The 23,829-nt window shown below is 45.6% G+C and overlaps 1 protein-coding gene across 2 annotated transcripts in view; it reads left to right on the top strand.

Moving 5' to 3' along the window:
* The window catches only part of NR4A1 (nuclear receptor subfamily 4 group A member 1), a 41,538-nt gene extending 28,025 nt beyond the window's left edge, over positions 1 to 13,513 (top strand). For both annotated transcript variants that reach the window (XM_015429658.1, XM_015429667.1), the window contains exons 2-7: positions 1,646 to 2,481; positions 5,358 to 5,487; positions 7,320 to 7,471; positions 9,137 to 9,339; positions 11,365 to 11,543; positions 12,189 to 13,513. In XM_015429658.1, coding sequence (XP_015285144.1) covers positions 1,646 to 2,481; positions 5,358 to 5,487; positions 7,320 to 7,471; positions 9,137 to 9,339; positions 11,365 to 11,543; positions 12,189 to 12,445 — 1,757 coding nt within the window. In that variant the 3' untranslated portion in view covers positions 12,446 to 13,513. The remainder of the gene's footprint in view (positions 1 to 1,645; positions 2,482 to 5,357; positions 5,488 to 7,319; positions 7,472 to 9,136; positions 9,340 to 11,364; positions 11,544 to 12,188) is intronic.
* The last annotated feature ends 10,316 nt before the right edge of the window (positions 13,514 to 23,829 follow it).

The raw sequence follows: 23,829 nt of genomic DNA, 5'->3' as shown, positions 1-23,829 counted from the left end.
TTCTTGTTCAGTCTTTGTGGCTTGATAGACTTGGCTGTTTCTATGCCTATTTTGGTTCTTTGGATAATTGGTTAGAACTCAGACTTCACAAGGAGACGTTTTAAAACTGCTGCATCCACCCTCCTTTGTGGTCCAGTATGCCTTAAATTCCCGCCCCAGAACATTTACTTGGTTCTTCGGCAATACTTCTGCCTTAACTTAACCCTCATGAAACGAAGCTTCAGTAAACTCTGTGTCCTTCCGTTCCTCTTCCTTCTCCCATTGCCCTTGTGTGGTTCTTTAGCTTCTACTTCCTTTACTTACTTCATTTATACCCGGCCTTTTCCCTTTACTTACTTCATTTATACCTGGCCTTTCTCCCAGAGTGGCTTGCTTCATTCTCCTCTACCTTTTGGTGTAGTGGTTAAGTGTGCGGACTCTAATCTGGGAGAACCGGGTTTGATTCCCCACTCCTCCACTTGCACCTGCTGATGTGACCTTGGGTCAGTAACAAGCTCTGGCACAGCTGTCCTTGAAAAAGAGCAGTTTGTGTCAGAGCTCTCTCAGCCCCACCCACCTCACAGGGTGTCTGTTGTGGGGAGGGGAAGGGAAAGGAGTTTGTAAGCCGCTCTGAGACTCCAAGTGAAGGGCGGGGTCTAAATCCAATCTCTTCTTCTTCTTCTTCCATTTCATCCTGATAACAGTCCCATGGGGGGGGTAGGATTAGGCGGAGGGCCTGCGACTGGCCGAAGGTGGCCCAGTGAAGCTGCCTTAGCAGCTTCCCAGATCCTAGCACAAGACTCTGAGCGCAATACTACACTAGTCTCGCAGTGGCCTTTCTTCCTCCTCCGCTCCTGACCCGTAAAAATGCCTGTACTGGTAAAGAAGGTTATGCTGACCACACACTGCTATCTACAGTAACCCCACCAGCCATGCAGGTGGGCAGAGAGCCATGTGAACAAACACCCCGATCAGCTTGACAGCACTTAACACGCACACACACACACACACACCCCTAAACAAGGCTGTGTTCAGATGTACTGTCAGAAGCACATCATGTCCCGGCATGCGAGGATTACTTTTACATCTGAGAGGTTTGCCTTGTTCTTCCATTTTATGTGGCAGCACACATGTCAGTTATTTCCTGTCAATGAAATGTTTTGGTCTTGTTTGAGGGTTGCCCAATTTGTACAATATATGATGTTCCTCACATTATCTAATAAACCAGTAACTTTGCATGGGACCACACTATAGCAGCCATCTAACTAATCTGTCCAGTTACAGTGCATAAGAAGAGTACGCAGTTTTTTAAAAAAAAGTATAAATGAGCTCACTTATTTGGATGGCAGTAATAAACCATCAACAATTGTGATGTGCACTTCATATGATTTCTTTGTGCAGGCTTCTGTTGTTTGACTTCAAAATTATCATCGGTGGGGTATCCCTTTCCACTTTTTCCTTAGTAGCCGATATCTAAAGGACCATCTCTTCCCTTGAACCATGAGGAAAAGTGGGGAATAAATACATTCTAATCAGTGACATTTCCTACTGTCAGGTTCCCATGCCTCTCTGGGCTATAATCACCAGCTCTGCTAGCATCCTTTTTGGAGGATCTTATGACAGAATATCCAGTAACTGGGCTGTTTTTCCTCCCTCCCTTTCCTAGAGATGCCCTGTATCCAAACTCAATATGGGACCTTGCTTCAGAGCGGAGGACCCTGTGAGCGCTACCCAGCAGACCTCTTGACCCCTGAGCTTGGCAAATCCACCATGGACCTGATGAACACAGAGATTACTGCTGCCACCACCTCTCTGCCCAGCTTCAGCACATTCATGGACAATTACACTGGTGAATTCGACGCTTTCCTCTACCAGATCCCAGCGGCAAACCCTACCACAACGTCCTTCAAGCTGGAGGATTTCCAAGTGTACGGCTGTTACCCTGGCTCTTTCAGCAGCCAGCTGGATGAGACTCTGTCCTCGAGTGGCTCAGACTATTACGGCAGCCCGTGCTCCGTCCCCTCACCTTCCACACCAACCTTCCAGACTTCCCAGGGGCCATCTTGGGAGAACTCTTTTGGGGCCTATTCCCCCCCTCACACGTATGAGGGCATGAGGCCGTGGGTGGCGGGAGCAACGACAACAGAGCCGCCAAAAACTGGCTCTGCCCATCCTTCCTACTTCTCCTTTGGCCCCTCCGCTCACAGCCCTGTGATCCCTCCTCAGAGTCCCCTGAAGATGCAGTCAGCTGCCCACCAGCACTTGGTGGATGGAGACGTCTTCTCACTTCCACAAACCTCCCCTTCAGTGAGTTTTTCCCCTTTGCCGCTCAACCAGACCTCTCCAGTCCTGGACAGCCCCAGCCTGATGGACAATTCCCTCTCTCCAACAAAGGCACGGAGTCCCGGTTCCAATGAGGGGCGCTGCGCTGTGTGTGGAGACAATGCCTCATGTCAGCACTATGGCGTCCGGACCTGTGAAGGCTGCAAGGGTTTTTTCAAGGTAAGCAGGGATTTGTCACTTCTCACTTTGTACCCAGTACTCCCTGGTTCTGCCTCTGGAGTTCCGCAGTGGTGAGGTACCATTAGGTGAGCATCGCCCAGCAGCCTGTACACCTATGCCAAGACTTCTGCTGTTTCAAGGCCTGTTGGGGAGGCTCTGCTGTTGACCGTTGCAGTCATCAGAGCATTCTCTGCTCTTGCCTAATAAAGGCAGTCATTGTGGAAGATACTATTCCCCTCACAATGGGTATATGGCAAGGACATTTTGAAGGGAGGAGGTAAGCCCACTAAAGACTTGGAGCCTCCCATCCCTCAAAGGTTAAGCCTTCAAAATCACCCAAGCTGGCAATTGCCAGAAATGCTTTTTATGTTAGAAGAAGAGAAGAAATTGGATTTATACCCCGCCCTTCACTACCCAAAGGAGTCTCAGAGTGGCTCACAAACTCCTTTCCCTTCCCCTCCCCACAGCAGACACCCTGTGAGGTAGGTGGGGCTGAGAGAGCTCTGACAGAAACTGCTCTTTTTTTCAAGGACAGCTCTTGTCAGAACTATGGCTTGCCCAAGGTCATCCAGCAGGTGCAAGTGGAGGAGTGGGGAATCAAACCCAGTTCTCCCAGATTAGAGTCCGCGCACTTAACCACTACACCAAACTGGCTATGAATGGGTGGTTCTCTTGGCACCCAGCAATCCCACAGCCACCCTGGTTGCAAATTATTGTCTTGATCAAAATGGCCAGTTTGGTGTAGTGGCCAAGAGTGGCAACCTTTAACCTGGAGAACTGGGTTTGATTCCCTGCTGGATGACCTTGGGCCAGTCACAGTTCTCTTAGAGTTCTCTCAGTCCCACCTACCTCACAAGTTGCCTGTTGTGGGGAGAGGAAGGAAAGGTGATTGTAAACCACTAAAAGACTCCTTTGGTAGAGCAAAGCGGGGTATAAAAACCAGCTCTTCTTGTTGTTGTTTTGTGCCAGAAAAGCATTTCTTCATGGTATCTTCCAGACAGAAGATGGCACTCAGGTGCTGTAGCTATCCACCCACACCACTAGCTGCTTATTAAAAACAGAAATTTGGGAAGGCCACATAAAAGGGAAAATAGCTCTTCCAACCAAATTATAATCTGTTGGACCCTGGCAAGGAGGAAAATGCCCCTGTCTTGGGCTATTCATTGATGCCAGCTTAGAATTCTGCAGGAGACAGTGCCCGAATAGAGCTGGCAGCTTCCTCTCTTCTTGTAGACCCCAGTGACTGGAGGCCAGTGCCTGTAGTCATATGCATCTGCCCACCTCTGAATTCTCACTTGCCCGGCAGTTTGTAGAAGATAGCAAACGGGGACGACTCTCTTTCTCTGTACTCCAGCACAAGAGTACTGTTGTTCCCCAAGATAGGCTTGGGGAGGGGGCCTAGTAGTGAACACCAATAGTGGTGGGGTCAGTAAGCTAAATTAATATTTTTGGACACCTGCATGTATCAAATGGGGGACATATTGCATGTGAGCATAACAGCTGAGATTTCAGAAAGTGGTAAGTGTTTCTGAATGCTTGTCCGTGCTGCAAAAGATCGCTGTTGCATCATCCAAAGAATCCTGTGAAAGAGTACTGTTGTTCCCCAAGATAGAGGGCTTGGGGAGGGGGCCTAGTAGTGAACACCAATAGTGGTGGGGTCAGTAAGCCAAATTAATATTTTTGGACACCTGCATGTATCAGATGAGGGACGTATTGCATGTGAGCATAACAGTTGAGATTTCAGAAAGTGGTAAGCGTTTCTGAATGCTTGTCTGTGCTGCAAAGGATTGCTGTTGCATCATCCAAAGAATCCTGTGAGGTGCAATCTGGTGAGGGTGCTGAGAAATCATAGTTCCGTTCACATGGCTACAGTTAACAATGAACATCTTTGATGCAGTCATGCCCCTATGCCCACAGTCAAATTTCTGAGTCTTTGATTCACTTTGATTCTTGCAATTGCTTCAGGATATGCAGATTGCTGCATAGGTCCTCTCAGCTTGCATTCTCAATATGCAGATCCAGGGATGGGACTTGACAGTGGCTGACAAATTAACCCATGCAGCCACTCAGACATGTTCCATTAATGTGTGTTCATTGACTTGCGTGGGTCCTGCAGCTGCTTGCTTCTAGAAGAGTCTAGTGTCTGATACATACTGAGAATTAAATTGCAGATCTGAGGGAGAAAACCATGGATTGATAATAGTTAGTAAATACCTCACTTTTCTAAAATACTAGAAATGTAACTTCACAGGGCTGGGTATTTTGTGTGGGGTTATTGCACTCTGCAGGCAGAAGTGCTTGGAGAAACGCTAATCTGGATCCAAATCTATGCATTTTACTGTCACACACTGGGTGACAGTTACTCAGACTGGGTGTTCGCACACCCATGTGTGCCAACCCTACATCACACACCTTCATACATTCTAGTTGAGTTGAGAGAATTGGCGGTCTTGGTACAGGTTGCTTCAGGCTGTCCTGTGCCATGCTTGCTCGATACCACTTCTGTCTTGCACCTTCATACATTCTAGTTGAGTTGAGACAATTGGAGGTCTTGGTACAGTCCTGTGCCATGCTTGCTCGATACCACTTCTGTCTTTCATCACCACATTTCTGTGGCATTACAGTAATATTACCCACATGCGGAAATGTTTCGGCTCAGCTGTGGCTGGAAAGTGCACCCACGTGGAATATGAGATGTCTTCTGTCATGCCCTTGGGACAGTGCCCTTATGAAACTCAAAACCACAGGTTGTGGAAATGTTGGCAATTAATAAATCACTGGTAGACAGGCCTTTGTTCCTGCCACCATCAAGGTTGAAAATGTACGGTATTATCTCTGCGTGAGGGTGATGCCTACCCCTTAATTCTCTCCCCTAGCGCACGGTACAGAAGAATGCCAAGTACATCTGCTTAGCCAACAAAGACTGCCCTGTGGATAAACGGCGGAGAAACCGGTGCCAGTTCTGTCGTTTCCAGAAGTGCCTTGCTGTGGGAATGGTCAAAGAAGGTAAGGCACGTTCCATCCCGTTTGTGATGCTTGGGCTCCGCTCTGGGCTAGGTGTCCACTCCCTTGGATGCACTTTTAAGAATGAAGGCTTTTGGTGACTAATAAAACGAGGTTACAAAACTGGACTGCAAAAAAGACCACATCCTTGAACTCCTGCATTAAGTTATTTGCGGGAGCCGCCTTTTCCTGCTTTGGTGCCAACAAATCAGTAAGCTGGATTCACTTTTCAGCCATAAACATTAAATAGTGGGGCGGTCAAGGCTCCAACCATGAATTATCAGTGTGTGGTGAGATAATCAAGGGGTGACTAATAATTCTGATTTGGAGAATGAACCCTTAAATATAAGGAGGCTTAAAAGAATCTGGGTTGGATCCAAAGTCCCTCTTCCTTGAGCAGGAAGGTACTTCCATTAGCATGGAGAAGGGTGTTTTGGCTGCAGTTTCCCCCTTCGTTCCCACCATAGATCCTCCCCACTGCATCCCATGTTTTGAGGGTCTCTGACTTCCAGGAGTTGCTTTGCAGAGGGCTACGACAGGAAGGGGGAGGAGAGAAATCCACTTCACGAGCAAAGTTCTACTCACAGTTCTTTGGACCGAACCCTACAGAGATGGTCCCAAAAATACTTAAACCTGATACTTGACACTTAGTCCCATTTGAGGTTGCTGGAAACAAGAGAGGATACGGGAAGCTGTCCTGCTTTACTGGTTTGCATCGGTTCTGCTTAACTGTAAATGGGAGCTCAGTTCTTTGGGGTGAATACAAGGCCCGGCATGCCCAGTGCATGCATGCCCACTTCTCCCATCTCTGTAGAACTTGTTTGTGAATGTCCCAGGTGTTCTTTCAAAACAAGGCATTTCTTGACCTAGATACAATAATCAGAAATGATATGGTGCCTTTCCCATACCCCTTTTTGTTGACGGAATCAATGGCTGATTCTTCATTGCTTCTGGAGTTCATTCTGTGACCTTAGATCCCTTGTTCTTTCAAGCTAAACCAGTCTCACAGGGTTGTTGGGAGTAGGGAGAAAATGGGACCCTGCCATTCATGAATACTATCCCAAGGTTCTTTGAAGGAAGGGGTAAGATTTAAATGCAAGAAATGGCTCTCCTGAGCATTACCATGTGCTGATGCTCATCTGAGCAAAGTGATCTAAACTTTGCTGTGCTGTGGCTAGATTGTGCATCAGATACATGCTGATGCACAGCTAAGGCGAATATCTAGACTATAACAGTTCCTAGTATAGTTGTCACTGTTCTGTTCTGCCTGTGAGGCTTGCTTACCTATTTTGGCAAAAAAAAGAGGCTATTTGCAGCCTGTTCAGATGCTCCAAAGAAATGGAGGCAGGCAGACAAAGAGAGCACAAGTGTCTTCTCTCTGAGGAGAGATATGTGCTCTTCTAGTACAGGGACAGAATGTGCCTCTGGCCTGCCTTTAGATGAGGGCTGGACAGTTGGAGAGAAGAAGAACAAGTCTCTTGTGCTGTCTTTTCCTCTGGCTTCCTCTCAGCATACAAAGCTGCACTTGGGATGGCTGAATTGTATCAAATTCCACAGTTCCCAATGCGTTCACAAAGTACAGAACGCCCAGTGTGTGCCCAGTATCAAATTCCACAGTTCCTAATGCGTTCACAAAGTACAGAACGCCCAGGGTACTCAGTGCCACCATGCATGTTGCTCAAAACACTTAGCATGTGGTAATTCCGTCAACAGTTACTTTTCTGGCTCAGATTCAGGCCAAGTTAGGAAGGCTTTTCGCCACTAATCTTGTCAGTAGCTGTTGCTTTTCTAAAACAGTGTTCTCACCTCTCCTTTTCCCCCCCTTCTTTCCTCAGTGGTGCGGACAGACAGCTTGAAAGGCCGTCGCGGTCGGCTGCCCTCCAAACCCAAACAAGCTCAAGATGCTTCCCCAGTCAGCCTCATCTCCTCTCTCGTGAGAGCGCACATAGATTCCATACCCAGTGCCACCAAACTTGATTATTCCAAGGTACTAATCCATGTTTTTTGCGGTCTGTGGCCTTGCAGTTGGTGATGGGGAGGGCAGAGACAGGTCAGGGAAAACATTCTGGGTTCTCTGTCTCAGTTCCAAGGTTCTGTCAAAAACTGCTTACTCGATGATGGTTTTATATGGTCTGATGATGGTTTCAGTGAAGGTTATTGGGTTTTATCACTGGCTTTTATTGGGTCTGTGATATATTTTATTGGGCCTGTGATATATTTTAACATTTGTTGGTGGGCCAACTCAGAAGTGATATGCTAAGAGGCATATCTTGTGGCATGGTGGAGGGGACAACTTGCTGAATGTCCCCAGCCCAAATTCCAATGACAGTCCAAAGGCACAGCCAGACAGACAGCTTTTTGTCTCCAGTTCAGCGCTGTAGCTCACAACAGGTAGTCCAAGAGGTAGCCTAAGGAAAGAGGATTCCTGTTCACTTCAGAACACTCTGGACTGGCTGTGGAACGCTGGCCATGTGGACAGCACAGGTTGTCCTGGCCTGTATCAGCTATGTAGTCCAATGAAGGAGGCAAGCACAGACTGCCTAGGACAGACTCTCTGGTCATAAAAAAGGGGTAGGTGACTGAAGAACTGCTATGCTGGGTCTGGACAAGATCTATTTAGTCCAGTGCTCTGTTTCAAACAGCTTGTTGTCAGGTGCCTTTGGAAAGCTCTTAAGCATGAAGGTCTTTCCCAGCACCTGATATCTGGAGGTATGCTACATCTGATTGGTGAGGCTCCCTTTAGCTGTCATTGCTTATATCCATTAGTAGACCTGTCATTCACGAACTTTTCTGGTCCCCATCTATGCAGCTGTCTGTCACTGTGAACTGAGGGCAACCATGCATCTATGTTTAATTTTGTATCATGCGCTTCCTTTTGTCTGGCCAGAATCTACTGGCTGGCACCTTCACTGGGTCACCCAAGAGTTTTAGTAGCTTTTCTTTAGATTTGTATTCAAGTTTCCTTTTTTTCATGCAAAAACGTCTTCATGCTCAGCTGGTGGCCTGTAGGCCAGGTTTAGCACTGCTGAAATATTTTATTGGAACATTGATAATCCTACCAAACTTTAATGGCGTGAAACTATGGGGGGGATTTCACTCCTAAGAAAACTCCCCCTCCCCCAGTTGAGGAGCATTCTATATTTTGATGTCAGTTCTGTCTTTGGTCAGCAGACCCCTCCTCTCTTTTGGTGTGTAGCCATTCTGCAGCATGAAACCAGCACTGGTCATTTAAGCCTTTAAATAGATCTGTTGGGATTTTGTATGTAATGTCCCAGCCATGTGGAAGCATCCATGTTCTACAGTTGTGAATCCATGCTGCTAGGTAGCGCTGACTCTGATCTAGGTGCTGACAGGCCCTGAACAACATCTATATTCATGTTGAATGTACTCCCAACTCCCTGTACTGCTGTTCAGAGAACACAGTGACTCCTGAGAATCCAGAAGTGATCTATTTTCTGATTCAAATCATACAACTTTGCTGTCTGAATTTGCAGTCTTGACTAAATTCTTAATTCTTTTATGAATTTAGTGCAAACCATGAAAGAGCTATTGTATTTGCAGTATTTGTAACTCTTCCTGTTCTACAAAAAGGGGGGGGGAATACAAATCTATTTTCACCTGTTTCAACACATTGCTTATTTTGCCCTGTCAGTTCCAGGAATGTGTCTCATACCAGTTTGAGAAGGAGGACTGTATGGATGTGCAGCAGTTCTATGACCTATTGACAGGCTCAATGGATGTGATTCGGAAATGGGCAGAAAAGATCCAGGGCTTCCTAGAACTTCCGAAAGAGGATCAAGACCTGCTTCTAGAGTCTGCTTTCCTCGAACTCTTCATTCTACGGCTAGCATACAGGTAACCCACAGCAACTTTGCAGCATGAAACCAATGGTCCTTTTTTAGTTCCTAGAACAGATCATTTGGCCCAAAGCAAATGGTAGCTGGATGCATCCATCTGGTTGCGTGAATGGTAAAGGATGGTCATTGGTGGCTGTAGATCCAAAATGGCAGGAGAAGTGTAGCCTCATTCTTGGGCGTCCCTTAAATATATTAGTTGCAAAGGAGAAGGCAACAGAGGTAGGATTGTTCCATTATGGCCTTGCTTATTCTGGAAGCATCCAATTCTCGGTTGGTAAAACAAGGCCAGTAAGATTACAGCTATATGAAATATATTTCTGTGGGCATGAGAGATTCTAGTTTAAAGCTCTGCTCTGTTATAAAATGCCTGTGTCTGCACCTCCAAAACTCTGATCTCTGATACAACAATAGCTTTACTATGCTAAGTAGGAGTTCAGCATTAATGGTTTGAGATTGCTCCGAAGCTCTGATAGAAGCCACAGTCTTCAGCACTATCATCTCTGTTTCATGTCATTCCACATCTCAGACTAACTCCCTAGAGCCAGGTGTGCATTTGCACCCGATATTCTCTTGAGCAATTGGCTCAATGCAGGCACTTTGAAAGGCTTGTGTTATGGATACATACCAAAAGCAGCGTATGGTCACGAAACGTCACTCTTGTCATTGGCTTCACACATGCAGTCAAGAACCTCATGTCGTCTTGGGGTGGGGGGAGGAGGCTTGCAAGGCTGATTCCTAAAAACTGGTGAGAAAAGCAGAAAGGAACTTGGGTTGGTGAAACAGAGAAACTATTTATGTATTTATTTACTTCATTTATAGCTCACCTTTCTTGCTGAGACTTGAGATGGATTACAATTTTTTTTTAATTCAGATAGCATAAGACATCCAATAAACAATGGCGTAGGACCTTAGTTACAGAATTTTTAAAATAGCATTTTACTGAAAGTTATATTGCAAAGTTACAAAGCATATAAAGCATCATATTCAGGTGCTCAAATATATATGCACGTTTTTACCGGTTTACATGTCAGCACAGTGTTTTGCAATATTGAGTATAGAATGTTTGGTTGTTTTTGTTAGTTATATACAATAGAATACAAGAATTAATACCCTCCAACTGACCCATATAAATGCCTGTAGTAAAATCTAGTAGGAGAGGTTAAACATTTTATAACCTTAATTACAGAATTAGAAAACAGTGTGAACTACTTCATGGAAGGCAGGGATTGTTGTTCTTTCCTCAATAGACCCAGAGTAACTGAGTGTAGCGTCAAACTATGTCTGCCAAACAGAGGGCCCCGGCACACGGGCCTGATATCGCGGGGGGAGGCGTGGCTAATTGCCCCGGGGCAGTTTGATCCGTGATTACGTGATCAGACGCGCCGGCGGCACAGCACGGGTCCTTCCCTCGGCGCCAGCGGGTAAACGAGGGACCGGAGGGGAATGCCGCGTGCCGGCACGATCACACCATGGGCGTCTGGAGGCAGCCCGTGGCAAACGTTTACTAGTACCTTGGAGGTACTAGTTTTTAAATGCGCATTGTCGACGGTAAGCCACAGGTGCACTCCACTTCCCAAATGTTGGGGTGTGATCGCGCCCAGATAATCCGCCCACCTTCTGTGCCTCTCCCGCAGCAACTTTGCCGTGTGACCGGGGCCTATGAAACTCACTATGAGGAAAATGGGCAAGTCATGTCACTGAGGAGGCTGTCCAGATAACTTCTGTCAGTGGGTTGAGTTTTGTCCCTGGAATCAAAAGTTTTCAGGGAAACGGCAACAGTCAGGTGTTTTGCTTGCCGAGGTCAGCGGCAGTACAAAGGAGAAAACCAAGTACCATTATCCTTGGCCCCAAGATACATACATTGCTCATGGCAAGGCCTTGTTACCACCAGGACAATGCAACATGTTCCCTCCCTGTTGGCTGATCCTATACATTTCTTATTTATCCCTTCTGGTCTTTTGGCAGTGCGGATTCTTTTAAAGTCAAACTTCCTCTCTGATGAAGCCACACTTTTCTCTCACAGGTCCAAGCCAGAAGAGGGCAAGCTGATCTTTTGCAATGGAGTGGTGCTGCATCGCATGCAATGCGTCCGGGGCTTTGGGGAATGGATAGATTCAATTATAGAGTTCTCGCAGAGCCTCCATCGCATGAACATTGATGTACCCTCCTTTTCCTGCCTTGCTGCGCTTGTCATAATCACAGGTAGGTGGACACATGGGCTTCTAGGATGGATGAAGCAGGAAGTACAACTGTGGGGCAGGAGCTAAGAAATTCTGTCTTCTGATGACTGTTGCCCCACATACTGAAAACCTCTGGGACCATCCTTTTATTATAATGACCAGGACCTATATGCTTATGTTCATGATGCTCCCCAAATATTGAGGGAAAGGTCCTCCAGATGAGCATAAATATTGGTGACAGATACTTGACTGATTGCCAGAGAGCAACTTGATTTGTCAGTGTTAGTTGCCAGAGGAAATCACTTCATGGCATCCCATCTTAGGCATGTTCTTGTGATATGGAGGTGACATTCTGTTTTGTACAGGAATAATCCCCGGAGTTTTGTCCTCCTTATTAGTTCTCAGACGTATAACTTAAGGCAGGGCTTCCCCAATGTGACCACCAAAGACTTCTGATGTAGATGATGGTGTGCTCCAATGACTTGTATGGCATATGGCTGTTCTGGTGGAGCACCTGTTCTGGTCCCCATGCTGGCTTGTGAATCACTGGCACAGAGTGTTACATGCTGTTCCCAGTATATAAGTTTGTTTAAGAACTTGGTTGTTTCCTTCTAATGACTCATTTCTTCTATCTTTCTCTTTCCTCCTCGCTCCGTCTCCAAACCAGACCGCCATGGGCTAAAAGAACCCAAGAAGGTTGAGGACCTCCAGAACCGCATTGTCAGCTGCCTTAAAGACCATGTGACTTCTACCACCAATGAACAAATGCATCCAAACTGCCTCTCCAAGTTGCTGGGCAAACTCCCAGAACTCCGCACCCTCTGTACCCAGGGCCTACAGCGCATCTTCTACCTAAAGCTGGAGGACTTGGTGCCCCCGCCTCCCATTGTGGACAAAATATTCATGGACACTTTGCCATTCTGAGGACTCGACTGGGGATGCTGCCATGCTCCAGGTGTGCTCCCTTGGGGGAGAGGGAGGGTTTTTCCTTCTCTACTGCATCCCCCTCCCTTGGTAAAGAAAAACTGGCGGAAGAAGTTCCTTGCCATCCACTGTTTGGAGGGGAGGCTACAAGAACATTTCCAGAGACATTGGAAGAACTTTGGTGTATGACAGTGGTTAAGGACTGAAGACCACGGAAGACCCAATGCCACTCCCCCCCCCTTTCCCCCTTAAGCTTAGAGGCTACTTGGACATTCAGAATCGTCATGAAAGTGCTCTCTGAACCTGGGACAACTTCTTGGGTTTCTCTCTCTTTTTTTTAACCTTGGGGGGAAATCTCAGTGTGCCTTCTAGAGTTACATGCACAATATCCCTAATTGATGCTGCCTTTCCCCATGGCCTACTAGTGGCTTCTTGTGCAATATAGCACTAAAATTCCATACAGCTGCACCAGTCGCCTTTCTGGAACACTTTCTGGAATGCTGTTTGTTTTTGCAGGCAAGGGACTCGAGATGCAAAGAGTTGCCTTCTCATTTCATTTTTTCCCACAAGTTGCCAGTCCTGGGTCAAGTCTGGCTGAAACTTCACTCCCAGACGCAGGAGATGGAATTTCATCACCACCACCCCGCACGGAAGCCCCTTGCATCCGGCACTTGTTGCAGTGGGGGTTGTTATGCCGTAAATAAGCACGCGTCCACTGGATGGTTTTCTGCCCACCTGCTGCTTTTGTCAATTGCAGTCAAGTTTTTGTCGAATTCTTTTTTTTGTAAAAGTTGTGTATATATCTATATATAAATATATGAGAACAGCAGTCTTGTAAATACAGGTGAATGAAGAGCAGAGGTTAGAATGGGAAGGGAAAGGGGCTCTTGTGCCTGGCAATTGTGCAATGCCCTACGCCTGCAGGACACCCTCTGTCTTTCTGTGTATATAAACTTTGTATTGTAAAGTCCACCATTTTTTTTTGACATTTATATTTGTCTATCCCCGCTTTCCAATTTCCAGTATGTGACTTTTCAATTATTAATATATATTTAATATATTGAATAAAAAAATACCCTGAGTAGATGTAATTCTAATCCACTTGTTTCTGTGCTTGATCCTCAGAGATCCGTTTACATGCCAAGAGTAACTCAAGCTGTTGAAACTGGAGTCTCCCCATGCATCAGCTTTTGGTTATATTAGTGAGGAGCCTACCCAAAACAAGCTAAGACTTTGGGAGATGCAGCTCCCCGTGATGTGTGCACACATGCACTGCCTGCGGCTCAGTTGTTGCCTCAAATCAAGCAGGTTCTTAAAACGATATAACACTTTGCCCCACCTGTTTATCCGACAAAAGTGGGATGAACATATGTACCATGCATAATGCTCTCTTTCAAACATCTTTCAGCAGTCTATAGCCTAAGTGACCAATCTGAGTGCAACAAAAGGGCCTTTCTCTAGTTTCTGAAAAGGAGCATTAACCCTTTTTGCACACATTTGGCAAAATGTTAGGACTTTGGCCTAGAATTTTGACATTTTTTACGTTTTTCTTTTGAAATTCAGCTTTCAAGATACTCTTTTAAAGAAACTGATACTTAGGTTTTTTGTTAGGTTTTTTTTAAATATCAGTTTGCTAATCTTAATACTTCAGTGCTGTGACTTTGTCTTCTGAAATCCCTAAACCACATAACATCTGTGCTACATTAACTCCTACTCTTTCCTCAAATTCAAAATTATGCTTCAGGGTAAGAGAACTTGCTAGAAGTTCCCTCCAAATTCATTTTATATTTAGTGTTGACAGTGACTGCTAATACTGAAAAGTACACTTGGATGAATTCCAGAAGTCCCATATGGTGCCAGTTCCACTTCAAAGGTGCATTCAGGTTGGATCGCAAGTTGGGCAATCAAAAACTACTGAGGGTAACATGCCGTGTGTGAATTTGTAACCTGCTGTGTTAGAAAGTGTTAAGTAACCAGTGAGTCCCATTATATAGCATATGTAATGCTCATTTTCCTGCAGAAGTGCTGAAACTAGAGGCAATAGGAGTCTTGAGTAGGAACAGACTATAAAGAGGCATGTGGACAGGATACCCAAAGTCCCTCCATAACAACTCTTGGGGCAAGAAATCAGTCCTAGATTGTGTTGAAACTTCCCTGTGCTGTTGCAAACCCAAGAGCTTTGGCTCTCCTCTAGAGCTGCTCTAGAATAGATTATGAGCAAATTATCTTAATCCAGCATACCAAATAAGGTAGACATAAAGGCTGGAGTAAGAGAAAGTGGCCTGAGAGATGTCTGGCTCCCTACAGTTTAAACACTGTCGCCTCTGCTCAATGAGGTTTTAGAAACAATGCAAAAACCTGTTCATCAGAAACAAAACCAGGATGGATGCACACAGCACAAGCCAGGATTGAGTTGTTTTTCCAACTGCCTTTAACTCTCCGAAAAGGTTAACTCGACTGATCTACTTATTAATACAGAAAGGGATACTAAAATTGTACCCCTTAAGGATGAAAAGGAGTATAATTTCTTGTAATGTTTCCCCTGCCTATATATAGTAGATAAGTACATGAAAGAGGGTGTTTATCTCTGATGCATTGTTTTGCTATATAAGTAAATATGGCTAGACGCCAAAAAAGTCGACACCAGCCTGAGCATGGAACGACTCAAAGAAACAGTACAAGATAGGAAAATGTGGAGAGAGCTGGCCCATAGAATGGCCAAGAGTTGGACGTGACTGAATGGCTAGCAACAACAACAGCAAGTAAGTTTGGGGTCTTTTAAAAAAAAATCACAAAGATCACTTATATCCTCCCCTTCCTTCAAGGAACTCAAGGCAGCTGCCATGGCTCCCCCCCCCCCTTTATCATTAACAATCCTGTGAGGTAGGTGAGGCTGAAAGTGACAGTCACTGGCTTGAGGTCCCTAAGTGAGCTTTGTGGTTGCATAGGGATTTGATCATGGGTCTCGCAAGGCTTAGTCCAGCATCCTTTTCCAAGATCCTTGGGTCCAACTCTGCCCTGTATAGGTGTCACACATTGTGGGACACTTGTAGAAATATACTTGCCATGCAAGATAGCACACTTCAATTAAAATTGTAATGTGTCCACCACCCCCCTTAGAAAATAAATGGCTATAAAGGGTATCTAACATTTTTAAAAAACAAACTATGCAATGAGTTGGAGGGGGATTTTAAATATCTTTTGTTTTCATTGTATAAATAATTTTCCCTGTACAAGAGCCAATATACTATAAAATAGGCACAGATATCCAATTCAAAACCGAAGCAGCTGTGATGCTCTTGATCAGTGCACAGAGCAAAAGAATTACATGAGGAAAAGAAGGTTCTGCTTGATGCAGCCCATAGAGGGCAACTGCTCAAACTCGGTGCTGGGGAAGGTGTTTGCACAGCACCTGGTGAACCTTGATCTCTCTCCTACTACAATTTGCAAATAACTAGTTATCAGAACGCATGAAGGTCTGGGTAATTACGTGGTTACAAGAGAGACTGGAATTCTCAGAGCATCTGTTTTAATTGTAAAAGTATCCTTTATACCTTAATCTGCCAAAAGGTGGGGGGGAGTAGATATCAGGACCAAACTAGTGAGTTCTCTTACTATTGGATGCTGTTAAAAATTTCTGAAGCATCTGGATGTGATCACTGTTGTAGACTGGCTGCTGCACATGGTGTGCCATTGATATGGTCTGGTGTGTTTACATACATCTTTGGGCTACACATTCCCAGTTTTTTCAATAGGGACCACAGGTGTCTTCTAGGGGAGTACTCTGATATTTTACTACCAATGGGCTGAAGGAGGGTGGTTCACCACCACCCCCCATGGTCCCTGCTGTGCTGCCAGATTTATCTCTGCCACCCAAATAGCTTCTCTTTAATCCACAACACAGGTGGTTCTGTGAAAGCTCTTGGCAGGGACAGCTGGGCATCCCACTCCCGGGGCGCCAACCTCACCCCTGAAATGGAGTGTGCAGGGGGAACCAGTTTGCTCCATTCTTCCTGGCACAAAGGATGAGTTCTTCTGACTGCTTCAGATGTAGTAGCATTTTGTGTTAAAGAGAAGCATGCAATGCACATGGTGTCTGCATTTTCCTGCATGTAGACATAGGTTTCACATGTGAGATAATCAGTGTCACTATTTACTACATGGGTTTCTGGGTAGGAATGCTGATACAGTTGGCATTGTCCACTTGTGGGGGTGAAAAGGAAGGAGAGCAGAAAAAGAACAGGGTTGATAAGTGGTTTGCTAAACCCCCCCCCCCCTGCTTTTAAAAAAATTTGGTCAGAACATTTCCTATGCACCTAGCTGAATCCTCAGAAGCATAAAAACCTGTCATCTGAATGCCACAAAGACAGTCAACCCTTTGCTCTGCTAGCCAACCTGGCATTCACCATGATATCCCAGTTGCATAGCTAATACTGGATATTGGGTAGGCTGATCCCTGTATATTGTGTGCTGTGTGTGATTTGGTGGGAGCAGTGTGTTTTCCTCTCTCCTGGGCACCAGGCTACATGAGATTATTCCTTAGGAATGCCCCTGTCTCTGGCCAGTTCACTGGCTCTTTACAGTGACTGTTGATACAACTAAATGGACATGTGTACATAGGCCAGAGGCACAAATCCCTTTGTGGTGTTTTGTTTTTTAACAGTCCTGGTCTCAGTGGTACAGTTACTGCATGGAGTTTCATATCAAGTTAAAAAAAATTGTTTGCAAAGATTACCATATTCATCTGGCATGCTGAACTGGTAGCCTGCCTCCTCAGAAATCCAGCTCAAGAATTATGTGATAATTTGTCATGAAGTTTTGAGCCTGTGACACTTTGAACACTTGCATTATGCTTACAGGGGCAAGAAGTCTAGATGTGATTTTCTGCTGAGGCTAATGTGGGACCACATGACTGCTGTTTGAAAAGCCATCAGTTATGATAGCTAAATATAAAGAAGCAGGGAGTTTGGTATTGGACAGGCAAAATATTGTCAAGTAACCAAGTCCTTAAAGCAAAGATGCTCCATCGCCTACTGGTTCAACTTGTGATCTGCTCAAAAGATGCAATCATCACAATCAAGTGTTCAGCAAACTGTTTGCCTGTATCTGAACAGTTCTTACCAACTGGAGTGTGAATAAGCCCCACTGCGCATGTGCAGTCACATACTGCTTTGCTGCAGCTGTATGCTTCAGTGCCTGTATTAAGCAGACTCTGTTCTGATCTGCCCAGCTTCTCAGCAGTCTCATTCTTTCAGATGATCTAGGATCTATGCATCTATGGTTCTCCTTCAAAGTACTGGCTTCAGATGTAGCTTCTACAGATTCCCTAGACAACTGCCAAGGGGGTGGAGAAGTTCTTCTTTAAAAGTCCTTCGCACCAGAATGGTGTAGTGGTCAGAGTGCCAGACAAGGATCTGAGAGATCCAGGTCTAAATGCCCACCATGCTGTGGAAGCTTGCTGGGTAGCCTTGGGCCACTCACACAGCCTCCGCCTGCCATATCTCATGGGCTTCTTGTGAGCATTAAATGGAGGAGAGGATTGTGATCTAAGCCACTTTTGGTTCCCATTGGGGGAAATTGTGGGGTATAAATAAATAAATTGGGCTAAGGAGTCATGAGTGCCTGGTCTGTGGGGAATCCGAGGTGCTGAAGGAGCTCACTCAATAGTCCCAAAGCTAGAGTTGGAACTAGCAACTTTTGCAAACTGACCAAGAAAGTGTTGGGGGGGGGTGAAGAAGGATGTGCTAGGTAGCACGCCAGTTCTATCTTGTTTCTGTCCTTTCCACATCTGGGTAATAGTAAAAACTGTATGTTATACCAATAAAGGTCGATTGATTGATTGATTGATTGATCTGGGTAATAGCTCGCTCTCTACTTAATGCTACGCTATGGGAATGTGTCCTCAGAATCCTTCTCTGCTGGCTTTGTTCATGTTTGGACAATACAGACACGCATTTCTCTCTTTCTCCTCTCCCACCATTTATGACAGGTTTCTATGTTTAGTCTGTATTTTTATTTCTGACAAATTAAGCAGAGATATTCTCATAGCCATTAAATGTGGTCTTACCGCCACTTTCTCTTCCTGCCTCTCGAGTCCCCCTCACTGTAAGGGACATCCTGTATCTCACTAAATCCTGCCTCCCACCTCTGCCCACTGGACTTGCATAGTATCCAACAGGGCATCATTCTCAACCCACAAGGTTTCCCAAAATGGAGAACAGGTGGGAAAGACTTTCCCAAATGCAGGCCAATCCTTACCAGGAGGCACACTTGACAGTATGTTCTTGTCTATCCTTAGGGGCTCTTTGGACATGGAAGAAGCATATGATCTTTGAGCTCTCTTGACAGGCATCTCATAAAGAGATTTATGACACCAGTACTTGGAGGTTTACAGGCGGTGAATGGTATTGGGGTAGAGAGATTCCAAACACCTATTTGCTTACCTTGTGTTAAGGGTAGTACATTTTTTAAAAAGGTGAATATTTCCTAAGCTAGGGGTAATGATAGGATTGCTAACCTACCTCAACGTGGGGGCTGGAGTTCTCCCAGAGAACATAGCAAATTCTGAGGATGGACACTTTGGCATCACGTCACTTCTCTGAAGACCCTGAGGAGTGAAAGACCACAGGGAGCCCAGCAGCAGTTCGCTAACCAGGCCCTCATTGGAATGGCTGCTGCATTTTGTCTAAGTTTGGGAGCTCGTTTGCTCCCAGTGCTTTTCAGCCTCCTATAGCCAATGTTTTGCTACTGCTCCTACTCCAAATATAAAGAAGGGGGATTTTTATTTGGGGAGGTGGAATCATTTTGCAGCAACTCCTGATTAGTATTTGGCAAGGAGGGCGCCTGCAAGGACTTGTAGGGACATCTGATTTAACCCTCCCCCACTATTTCCTCTTTCCCTTCCTGGCACCCCCTACAGCTTCCTCCATTTTCCTGCGTCCTTCTCTCCTTCCCACCCACCAGCCAACCTACATTTATCTGCCCCATCGTCTTCAGCTTTCCCTCCCTTGCAGCGTCTACCTGGAAAACCGTGGTGCAGCCCAGCTGCAAAGTAGGGAACCCACAAGAACTTGCAGACAGCACCTCACTTTCCCTTGTGTCCCCCTCCCTGCACTATTTCCAATTTCCCTCCTCCTGGCAGCTCCCATATTGTCGACTTTCCCTCTTTCTCCACCTATGGATCAGCTAAACTGCCTTAATCTGCGCACATCTTCAGCTTTCCCTCTTTCCTCTTCCCCTGGCAGTCTCTCGCCTGGAAAACTCTTGCAAGCTGCAGTTACAGTTGCTAGGCCAGACCCAGTTGTGTGGAGAACCTGCAAAGACTTTCAGGGGGCACCTCACTTTCCCCCTCTATCACCTTCTCCACACTATTTTGCCTTTCTATCTCTTTTTGTTGTTGTTGTTGTTGTAAGTTGTCCTGCCTTCTTCTCTCCTTCCCACTCATCCACCAACTTATCTTTTATCTGCCTCCCTATCTTCAGCTATATTTTCATTTACTTCATTTATACCCCACCTTTCTCCACAATGGGGACTCAAGGCAGCTGACATCATTCTCCCTTCCTCCATTTCATCCTCACAACCCTGAGCAGTAGGTAGGGCTACCAAGTGGGGGCGGGTGGTGGGCACGACGTAGAGCACATTGGGGGCGTGGCCCCAATCGTTGGAGGGAAAACTGGTTTTCCCTCCAACGATTGGGGCCACGCCCCCAATGTGCTCTACGTCGTGCGTCACTTCCTGTGACGTTCTGGTGGTGCGCGCGCATTTCGCGCACGCGCGCACACATCCCTTAGCAGCTCCCGGACCGAAGCAACGCCCCCCCGCCGGTGAGTCAGAACGACTTGGCAACCCTAGCAGTAGGTTAGGCAGAGGATATGTAACAGAAGTCACCCATTGAGCCTCCACAGCAGAGTGAGAATTCAAACCTAACACTCTAACCACTATACAACACTTGCTATTGTAGGGTGGCTGCTGATGAACAGCCGGAGCTGAATAAGTCATGCAAGTTGGCTGGTATCAAGTCGCATTGTGGCTGCTTCCAGCCCAGGCCAGGCCCTGAACAGTCCTCTTTCAAAGGCCAAACCAGCACTGGAAAGCACACTGTCCCCCCACCACCACCCTGTATTTTACCTACAAAACCAAGGGTTGAATGCTGGTAATGCTATTGTGGTTGCCAAGCAACAGCCACTGAGGACAATTGTTTCTTAAAGCTACAGGTGTTGCTTCTATCATTTTAGGTTTATTTAATCCCAGATGTTTTTGTTTTGTTTTGTTTTAGATTTCAGATTGTTCTGCAAACCTAAAACTTTTCTCAGGTCTGTAGAAAGCTGACTTGTCTGCCCATAGACCCAATCTCTGGATTGAGAATTAGATGCATCTCTCTTGCAAAACGTCAGCAGTCTAACTAACTACATTTTGCCCTGGGTCTGCTGTTTCTGGGCAGATTGAGGCTGATCTGGCCAAAAAAACTGGCAGCAATTCAGTGCCAATATGTGGGTAGGATCAGCACAGGGAGCCCATGTGGAAACTCTGATGCCCTTGAACAGTAAGTAATATCCCCTGGGCGGCAGCTGTAAGGCTCACCACCTGTTGCACTGTTGATTTGTTCTCCCCAAAATAGGCTGGGAATCATGATCTCTCTGCTCTCCCCCACTGGCTGGAATAATTCCCTACCTGGCACAAAATCAAAGGCTTCCCAGTGTCCCTGCTGTAGTGGCAGTCTCTTTGGGGTAAGGGTTTCATCAGGTCGCTGAAAGAATGGTGTTTAAGTGCAGAGAGGAAGCAGAAAGAGAGTCCTGTCTCCTGCGGAATATGTGACTCACCAGTTCGGCCCTTTGCAGTTGCAACTGGGAGGGGGCAGCTTCAAACTGCTCTGGGGAGAAAGGCCGCTTTGCTTGGAGGTAGTTGGCCCCTTAGAACTATAACACTTCCAGTCAATTATAATTCACCCACCCCCTTTTTTTAAAAAAAAAAATACCACTGTTTATTTTCCTGGGTGCCTGCTGAGTCTTTTGACTAGTACCACTTTCCACACTACAGGCTTTGACCTTGAAAATACTTCCAGGGTGAATTTACTCCCCCAGTTGTATTTTGTCAAAATGTATGAAGAAGTGGCTGCACAATTCTGTCCCCTTAGGATATTGTCACCTGTATAGTAGTAAATAATGTCCCCAAAATACAACCCATCACCACTTACAATTTGCTTTCTGTTTAAAAAAAAAAGCACCCAGGATCCAAAATAGCCCCAGAAATCTGCATTTTGCCATTGCAGTATTATTATTTTTTACCCCAAGCCCTTTTAACATATTGGTGTAAAAAATACCCCATGTAAGAAAACACTGATCCAGGGTATCCTTTTTAAATGCTCTGGAGAGATACAGTCCTTCATGACGACCTAAGGATACTTCCTGATCACCAGTTCCTTGCGTCCATATGGACTTCTGGATCATGCCCAGTTAGTCTATCCTTTCCATGAGGTCCATAGTGATGGTCTATTCATTGCAGCTGAAGAAGTGGGCTAAGCCTTGAAAGCTTAAACAGGAATAAAATCTTGTCAGTCTTTAAAGTGCCACAAGTCTCCCACAGTAGAAAAGAGCAGGAGTCCAGTAGCACCTTAAAGACTAACATTTGTTGTTGTTGTTGTTCTAGAGCAGTGACTTCTTCTTGAGCAGACACTCACAAAAGCTCATACCCTGCCACAAATTTTGTTAGTCTTTAAGGTGCTACTGGATCTTTCTCTTTTCTGCTGCTATAGTTAGACTAACACAGCTACCCATCTTGACAAGACTTCTGGTTATTTTTGTTCCATCAGACTAACACAGCTACTCCTCGGGAACGACTGCTTCAACACACCCCAAACACAGCCCTTTCTCATGACCTTGTGCATGACATTCACACTTTTTGGTCAGCCCAGGCTGACATTCAGTCATACTGCCATGTTCTAAGCAAGTTGTGCGAAAGTTGATGCCAAGTCCAAATGGAAGCCAGCACAGATTGATTTCTCACACATCTTATCCAAGGCTTTTCGAGTGGTTGTGATGGAGACTGAAACATTCATCTGTGCAGGCTTCTGCATCTGATATCCACATTCACACAGCCAGCTACACATGAAGCAGGGCCACTACAAGCTGACCGAGAAATATGAAAGCCAGCCACATATGCAGTGGGCATGCAAATAGTCTGTGAATCAAACCTAATACATTTCCTTAAAGAGTTGAGATGGGAAGGGTATGTGACTTGCCTTTCACTCAGGCCTGTGTGGTGTATAGGTGTTAAAGGGTGCGTTCAGATGGCTCTTTAGATCTGCGCAATCCACGAGTGCCTCATGGATTTAAATGTAATGTCCAGACATCAACATCTGGGAAACGTCCATCTTCCATGACTAGTTAAAATCTGGAGTTTTCGGTTCCAACGGGCCAATCGCGGACTTGCCCCCGTCTGATAGTTCCAGCACGCAATTAAAAAATGGCGCCCGTTCAGGATGGTCTTATGTCAGACCATCCTGAATGAGTACCATTTTTTAAAAAAAATCTTGATTCTGCGCATGCGCGAATAAACAAGGCTGCGATATCACGCCTATGTGCATGCGCAAAAAGTTTTTTTAAAAAAAGACCCTCCGCGCGTGCCTCCTTTAGTGGACGCCGTCTAGACAATCCACAGCGGAAGCAGTGCGCGGTAAGGCGATTCCCCGGGGGGATGTCTGGTTGTGCGAGGACGGATTTAAAAGATCGGGATCAAATTTGAGCCAGCATAATGGCGGGATTAGCTGCCCATCTGAATGCACCCAAAGTGTCAAATTAAGATCCGGGAAATCCAGATTCAAATCATGACTCTACCATGAAGCTCATTGGGTATTCTTGGCAAGTCACTCTCTCTTAGAACAAAGTTTGAGTCCAGTGGCACCTTTAAGACCAACAAAGTTTTATTCAAGGTATGAACTTTCCTTTGCATGCACACTTCCTCAGATACATTGAAATTGAAGGTAACAGTTCATTCATATGAGGGTGAACAGCAAATTAGCATACAAAATAATTAAGTTGTTTTAACAGATACAAAAACTAAATAGGAATAACAAGTTAAATTTATATGGTCATCCTTTTTGGATTTAATTATGGGGAAACACAGAGCAAATAAATATGTCAAAATAGGAAATGGATATGTAAAAGTATCCTTAATTGTGGAGTGCTAAGAATACCATGACAGTGTTATCGATCAGTTTGGTGTAGTGGTTACGTGTGTGGACTCTAATCTGGGAGAACTGGGTTTGATTCCCCACTCCTCCACTTGCACCTGGCTGGATGACCTTGGGCAAGCCATAGTTCTGATAAGGGCTGTTCTTGAAAAAGAGCAGTCTCTGTGAAGAGCTCTCTCAGCCCCACCCACCTCAC

This window comes from Gekko japonicus, unplaced genomic scaffold (assembly GCF_001447785.1).
Source record: "Gekko japonicus isolate JY-2015 unplaced genomic scaffold, Gekko_japonicus_V1.1 scaffold947, whole genome shotgun sequence".
Lineage (NCBI taxonomy): Eukaryota > Metazoa > Chordata > Lepidosauria > Squamata > Gekkonidae > Gekko > Gekko japonicus.
Note: the sequence above shows the minus strand (reverse complement) of the source record. Positions and strands in the feature narration are given on the sequence as shown.